The following is a 7,558-nucleotide window of genomic DNA, read 5'->3' as shown; positions in this document are numbered from 1 at the left end:
AAACGTACAATGGCATGTTCTTGTTGCATATACCCAGACACAAAAAATAGATCTAGGGTGGCAAAATCGAGTCCTTCCTAACTTCTTTCCATGGTATTCCAAAACAGAAAAAATAAATTCAAGAAAACATATTGGTGGCATGATTTCTAACATGGCCATCTCAATTGTGTAAGCATGCTCATAGGAGAATTTTATTTTTTTGGAGGAAAGTAGTTACTGTCTTTCTTGTTCATGTTTCCGCTGTTGTCGCTGCCATGAGCATACTCGCTATACGACATGTCAACGTTGCCCTCAAAATCCTCGCTACCCTGCATGCCTACATTTCTGAATTCCACATAAGTGCTAATAAGTTGGCAGGGTAGAATGAAAGTTTTCTACTCCCGCTGTTCAGTATTATAAGTTGTTTTAACTTCTACAACATCGGATATATAGACATGTTTTAGCGTGTCTGTTCACTCATTTCAGTCAGTATGTAGTCTATATATTGAAATATCCAAAACATCTTATATTAGTGAACAGAAGGAGTAGGCTTTTACTCCTTGCATTTATTTATTTGGAACGAAGACGCTAGACGCGTCCGGCTTTAAATTAATAAAGCCCTCAGGCACCAAGTTCAACAGGATACAACCAAGAAAATCAGAATAACAAGTTCAGTCCAAGACGACAACGAAACAAAACAAAGGTTCCACGCGAAGGCATCATTACACCATCCAAAGCATCCAACGCTGAAGACCTATCTAACATGAAACATCCTCCGAAGGCTCCAAAAGCATCATCAAGTCGTTGGGTCTTATCTAGCCATCAACTGGATAGTCTTGATGCGCGCCATGGCCTCCGACATGCGCTCAGCATCGCGCTCCTTCCCCAGCGGAGTCCACGTCTGTAAGAAAAGATGGCATTTGAAGATCACATCCGCGGGGTGGTTAGGGAATTTTTTCTCAATCGTAATTTTATTGCGCGTCGTCCAAATAGCCCAGAGTAGCGCCCCTACGCAACGCCAAGCGATTCTACTACTGGTCCCTCTCGTGGTTTTGAGGATGGAAATCAAGTCGTTCCCCGAGGCTGGGTTCCAGTTCGAGTGGAAGGCTTCCCTAACTGCACTCCACGCGAACCTGGCTAGGTGGCATCTAAAAAAGACGTGGTTAGCATCTTCACCTAGACCGCACACAGTGCAAGTACCGTCAGCCGGACCGTTAAGTTTTGCCACATTATCCGACGTGGGCAGCCTATTCCTGAGCATTTGCCACATGAAGATTTTAATTTTCAAGGGCAGGCCTGCCTTCCACAACCCCCTAGCTATGTCAAGCGCTGTCCCTTCAGTAAGCTTGTTGTATAAGGATTTAACCGAGAATTTCCGAGACGCTGTCAAGCTCCATTCTACCAAATCTTCGCCCGGCCCTATACGGTTGTCACCAATTTGATGAACTAGGTCGTCCCATGCCTCCCGTTCGGCGTTGGAAAGGGCCCGCATGAAGTGGATCGCTGCAGGGTCAGTACGGGCTGCCTCTCCCACTAAGATGTTGATGTCAGTGGCGATCCGAAATAGATTGGGGTGACTTTGCCAAAGGGGAGAGGCGCCCAGCCAATGGTCCAGCCAAAAGCGAGTGGAATGTCCATTTTGAATCTGGAATTTGGCCCCAATAGCAAAAGCTGGTCGGACCGCTTGGATCCCTTTCCAAAACACGGAGCCGTTGGCCGAGGCACTGAAAGGACTCCCATTCGGGAAATACTTGGCTTTTAGCAGCTGAGCCCAGAGACTCGTCTCGTTTTGGGCAAGCCGCCACCACCATTTGGACAGTAGGGCGACGTTCATTAATTTGGAGTTTAGGATCCCCAAACCTCCGAAATTTTTTGGCCTACAAACAGCCGCCCACTTTACCAGGTGATATTTCCGCTTGATGCCAGTTCCTTCCCAAAAGAACCGGGATCCCGGTGTATCTAGCTTAGCGTGCACGCCATCAGCTAGTAAGAACATCCCCATAGTGAATAGGGGCAGGGAAGAGAGGCTCGAGTTAGTTAAAATGAGCCTTGCCGCAGAAGACATAAACCGCCCTCGCCACGGGCTTACCCTATTGGCCACCTTCCCATACAGAGGCTCCCACTCTAAAATCGAGAGTTTGCGATGGGATATAGGAAGTCCCAGATACTTTATTGGAAAGCTCCCAAGCTTGCAATTAAGTAGATTTACGGCACGCCAGCTTTGATGGTCGTCCATCCCCATGGTGATGACCTCGCTTTAAAAAAAAATTATTTTGAGTCCGGATAGGATCTCAAAGGCCAATAACAAAAGCTTAATCGAGGCGATACTATGGTCGTCGGGCTTAAACAAAAGCAAGGTATCGTCTGCATATTGTAAATGGGTCACACCACCCGGGATGAGGTGTGGAACGAGTCCCTTAATATGACCAGCCTCGCTGGCCTTGGACAACATAGCTGCCAAAGCGTCTGCCACAAAGTTAAAGACGAGTGGGGAGATGGGATCGCCCTGTCTTAACCCTTTCCTATTACGGAAAAACTTCCCCATTTCGCCGTTGACAATAATCGAGGTGTTGCCACTCGAGATCAAATGCATGATCCGGTGTACGAAACCCGCCTCAAATCCCTTTTTGAGGAGGACTTCCCGCACGAACTCCTAGTTTACGCGGTCGTACGCTTTTTCAAAGTCGAGCTTGAGGATAACGCCCTGTCCACGTGTACGTTTTAACTCGTGGATTATCTCCGTGAGCGCAATAGGCCCTTCAAGAATGTTTCTACCTTTTAGGAAAGCGGTCTGGCTCTTATGGATTACTCGTTGGGCAGCCGGCGCTAACCTAGAGGCGAAGGCTTTGGCACATAGCTAGAAGGGGACGTTTAGGGGCGTGATCGGACGGAACAACTTGATTGTATCCGCCCCTTCGACCTTGGGGATCAAACAGATCGCCCCATAATTAAGTCTCGAGAGGTCAACCGTACCGAGGGCGAAGCCATTAATAATAGCTTGGAAAAGGTCTCTAAGGAAAGGCCAAAACTTTTTAAAGAACTCTACCGGCCAGCCATCCGGGCCTGGAGCCATGTCGTTCTTGATTCCCGCTAGCGCTAGGTCAATCTCTTGTGGCGTAAAGGACAGCATCAGTGCGTCGTTTTCCTGTTGAGACACCCTCTCCTCCGGGCCCCATAAGTCTTCCCTAAGACTTAAACCTTTCGCTTCGGCTGTTCCCAACAGCTCGACAAAGAAATTGAAGATGTGCTTAACGATTTCAGATTGGGAAACCAGAGTCCCATGCTCCGACTGTAGTCTTAGGATGGTACTCTTGCGTTTACGGCCATTGGCGTACGCGTGGAAGTAGCCGGTGTTGGCGTCACCTTTCACGACCCACTTGACGCCGCCCCTATGGCGCCAGTATTCCTCCTCTGCTCTAAGGATAGCCAAGACCTGGTTTTCCAGAGAGTAGCGGTGCTCCCATTCGTCGCCAGAGAAAGGTCTAACATCCGCCTGCGCGTCTATACTCGCGATTTCTTCCACAATGCGTTCCCTTTCCCTTTTGGACTCGCTGCCGTGGTTGGCCCCCCATCCCCGAGGAAAGCCCGCAAAGCCGCAGCCGCGGAGGACCAGAACTCTACTGGTCCTCTTTGGCACCCCACCTGGTCACCAATCAAGGCCCAACGATTCATGACCAATTGACAGAAGCCCTCGTGTTCGAACCACGCCGTCTCGAAGAAAAATCTACGGCTGCGTCGCCTACTGTCCTCCCCTGACGACAGAATTAGAGGGACGTGATCTGAACCAATGCGCGTCTCGGCCACTAAGGTACAAAGGGGGAACAGGGCCTCCCAATCGCTTGAACAAAAAACACGGTCGAGAACACAACGCACTGGAACCCGCTGTTTGTTAGTCCAAGTATATCTTGCTCCTGTCCGCGCAATTTCCCTAAGAGCAGCGGCCGCAATTGCATTGTTGAAAAGGGACACCCTAGCCCAGTCGATGTTGCCATTGTTCTTGTCCGCCCCCGAGCGGATCAAGTTAAAGTCCCCGCCCACAACGACAGGCAAGTTGGCCGCTCGCTTGGCCCCGACCAAGGTTGTGATTTCCCCCAAGAAATATGCAGACCTCGCGTGGTCCGCCGGCCCGTAGACACTGACAATCACCCAAGTAGCCATGGATACCCGGTGACGAACAGTAGCTGCAATATAGAACGAACCCGGCTCCCACGCAATAACATCACAAATATCTCTATTACAACCCATCAGCTGGCCTCCAGAATGCCCAAAGGAAGGGGTCCAAAACCAATCGAAACGCTGAAAAGGATCATACGCCACTAAATCTCTAAACGTGAAATCAGCCTTAATAGTCTCTTGGAGCGCTACAAAGTCAATGTGTTCTTTTGACATATACTCTCTGAGCTGCGTATGCCGCCCCCCATGGCCGCATCCGCGAATATTCCAGAAGATGTACCTCATCAGATAACCCGATTACGCAGACGAACTCCACGGGAGCTCACCGCCTTGGCCACACGCTTCCTTGCCGGCGCTCGGCTGGAAGAAGACAAGTCCGAGGCCACCCCGGCCTCGTCTTCCTCGGTGGGCAAATCGACTACACCAGCCCCTACTGGTACTGCAGCCTGAACGTCCGCGGACTGCACAGCCGCACAGCGGGCAGCAGCAGCCGCGAGAGCGGCCTGAGCATCTTCACGCGCGCGAACTAAGGGAATGATATCCAAAGGCGAGGAATCTAGCGCTACGCCACTATCGTGAAGAATCTCAGCTAGATGGGCGTCAGAGAAGGCATTCAAGATCTTGTAAGAGGGGGAAGGGTTACCTGTCACGTCCATGTTTTTGTCAGCAGCACGGAGCTTGGCGCTTTCCAACGAGGACAAGTCCCCGAGCTTGGCCTTGGCGTGCACACTAGGAGCCCGGGTCGCCACCGGAGTCGCCCTCGAACGCTTGGCCTTGGTCGCCGGCCCTGGCGCCTCCAGAGCCGCTCCTAGCTCTCCTCCCAGCGCATCGATCGCACCCGCCGACTCCTTGGCCACCGTCTTGTTCCCTGGCTTCCTCCCTGCTGTCTTCTTGGCCTGCCGCCCGGAGCCGCTCGACATCCGCTTGCCCGAGACCGGGGTAAGGTCAGTAATCACCTCGCAGCCTGACCCCGAGCCCCCTACGCGCGCTGGAGAGGCAGGCGAAGGGCCTGTCTCCTTAGACACCAGCGGCAAGGGCACAGGCTTGATTTGAGCTTGCAAATTGGAGCCGTACTGGTCGAAGGACTGATCCAGGGAGCGGGCGAGGTGGGGGGGGGAACTAACAGCAGTGTCTTGAGTAGCGAGCACACCCAACTTTTCCCAAGTCTCCGTGTCAATGGAAGTATCTGGAATGCTATCCTCGGGCTCCTCAGTCAGCTCGCCCATCACCACATCTTGGCCAGCCGGGGCCGCACCCGGGCCAGGCGCCACCTTCTGGGGCACCCCAGCCGCAGAATTGCCCGTTTTCGCACCCTTGACAACTTGCTTGGAGGGGATGACCGCGGCTGTCCCGAGCTTGAGCTTGAGCTGCCCGCCCGCACCTTGCTGGCTTTCTGGAAGGGGGGCGGATGGGCCCGCCCCAGACGCACCACCACCGTCCCCCAGCCTCCGCGGCAGCCGCTCCACCTCCACCTTGATCTGGTACCCTTCTTGATTAAACCACACCTCGACCGTGCCGTTAAGTTTTGCCGGCGACTTGCAAGCCAGTTTCATCCTCACAGGCCCCAGCTTTATGAGGGAAAGCTCGTCGACCATGATCGGGCGTCCCAGCATCTTAAAAGCCTCCTTGATTCGCTCAATCTTGCGGTGTTTCTCAGGGATCCCGTGGAGCCGCACCCAAGCTTCTGGCATCACCATCGGGGGGATCACCTCCTGCTCCACATCACGCACCCTAGCAATGATATCGTTGATAGAAAGGAAAAGCTTGCCACTAGTCCGAGCCATATGCAGGAGATCCGCTGAAGGGAACACCACCATGAAATCGTCCTCTCCCACTTGAGTGACTTGCCAGTCCCAGTCCCCCGTGACCATGTGGTTGAGCTCCTGAATAAGAATCCGCAGGCTCAGACGGCCTGGCTCAGCCGATAGGATAGCGGCGTTGCCAACAGAGATCTGTCGTGGACCCTCGGATTCCTCCTCCTCTTCGAACTGCAGACAAAAGAAACCTTCCCCAGAAATTGCGCTACCCATGATCTGCAAACAAGGCTGCCGACCCCTCGTCGGGCAGTGCGCAGACGCGTGTCCCTCCTCCTTGCACGGCACACACAAGGGCTGGAACTTGCACTGCGACTGAAAATGGCCAAGTCTCCCGCACTTGAAGCATTCCACATCAGGGGCCTTTGGCACATCCTCCACTGGAATGGGTTCGTCCGCTGTACCCTTCGATCCAGGGGGGAGCGGCACCGTCAGGGGGGCGGAAGCCGCCCTGGGTCTCTTAGCCAGTGGATCCCCATGGCCACCACCACAGTTGGGGTGATCCATCGGCTTCCGCTCCAACTCCCGCCGACGCGCCAGCTCCTTCTTCTTCTTCTTTCTCTCCTGGTGTTGGATCCACCAGGGGGGAGGAGGACCCCAATCCCCCTCGCGCCCACTTGCTCTTGGTAGCGCTCGGATCTACCACTTTGCCTCGCGCGCATCTCCTTCTTCGCCTTCTCCCGCAGGTCTCTCTCCCGCCGCCGCTCCCCATCCAGGTCCTGGGCCTCCATCGGCCTCTTCTCCATGCGCCGTTCGCTCATCACCGCCGCTGCAAACGAAATGGGAAGCGAAGGAGGGGGGTGGGGCGAATGGATCTGGCGAGGTGAGCAAGGCGCCGCACCTCGTTTCTGGTTGCGGGAAACCCTGGCGAGGGGGCGGGGCAGCCTCGCCGCAGCCATAAATATGTGCCGTCCCTGGGCCTAGTCCTAGGTAAGGCCGGCGCGGGCCTAGCCAGGCCAGTCGGCCCAGTAGGAACCAGGCCACCGCCCGCTGGCGGATTTTTGGGCCCCACTTGGCTAGACACACCCTCGCCGCCCGGCCCAGTCACGGGGGCCGGCCCACGGCCCACTTGCCCGACCAGAGCAATCTTCCGCCGCCGACAGCCCTGCCGCCGCCTCCTCCGGCACCTGACCGGCGGCCACCATCGTCGACAGGCGCGGCCACTCAGCCTCCGAGGCCACTGATGCGAGCATCGCCGACGCCGCCCGCGACCTGATCTCCCGCGCGGCATCTCCAGGAGACGCACCCCTGTCCGGGGTCAGCGAGGGCTGCCAGGCCTGAACAGCGACGGCGCGCGGTCCCCGGCCACCCGGAGCGAAACGGCGACGCACCCCAGCGGTGCCGCTCCCCTCGGCTTGCGCGAAGGCGACGAAATCACCAATCGACGGGCCCTCAGGCGCCGGCCGCCCTGCCTCCGACTCCAGATCCACGCCGTCCTCATCCTCCGGCTCCTCTCCTGCCAACGCCCAGAACCTGCCTCCTACTGACGCCACCGCCGAGCCCACCGCCGAGCCCCGCCGCGGCCATGCCGGGGAGGAGCCAGCACCACGCCTAACCACCTCCCAGCCCTCGCAGGCAGGGCCGGCCCTGAG

The 7,558-nt window shown here is 55.5% G+C and overlaps 1 protein-coding gene across 1 annotated transcript; it reads right to left on the bottom strand.

Annotated features, from left to right (window-relative positions):
* Window positions 1-2,632: 2,632 nt before the first annotated feature.
* Window positions 2,633-4,137, bottom strand: LOC141040747 (uncharacterized). Its single transcript, XM_073506861.1, has 3 exons — window positions 3,723-4,137; window positions 3,301-3,621; window positions 2,633-2,736 (listed from the first exon to the last, which is right to left on the bottom strand). The coding sequence occupies exons 1-3, from the start codon at window positions 4,135-4,137 to the stop codon at window positions 2,633-2,635; spliced, it is 840 nt and encodes a 279-aa protein (XP_073362962.1).
* Window positions 4,138-7,558: the final 3,421 nt, after the last annotated feature.

The sequence above is a fragment of the Aegilops tauschii genome, chromosome 2 (genome assembly GCF_002575655.3).
Source record: "Aegilops tauschii subsp. strangulata cultivar AL8/78 chromosome 2, Aet v6.0, whole genome shotgun sequence".
In the NCBI taxonomy this organism is placed as follows: Eukaryota; Viridiplantae; Streptophyta; class Magnoliopsida; order Poales; family Poaceae; genus Aegilops; species Aegilops tauschii.
The sequence above is the reverse complement of the archived record's forward strand: the minus strand, read 5'-3'. Positions and strand labels throughout refer to the sequence as shown.

Bases quoted from the DNA above. Each gene is read 5' to 3' on its own strand.
- LOC141040747 (XM_073506861.1), bottom strand. From the start codon at position 4,137: ATGGCTACTTGGGTGATTGTCAGTGTCTACGGGCCGGCGGACCACGCG. The intron at 3,622-3,722 runs GTAGGCGACGCA...ATTGGTGACCAG, and splicing joins TCTGTCGTCAGGGGAGGACA to GTGGGGTGCCAAAGAGGACC. The intron at 2,737-3,300 runs GTAAACGCAAGA...ACATTCTTGAAG, and splicing joins CCACGCGTACGCCAATGGCC to GGCCTATTGCGCTCACGGAG.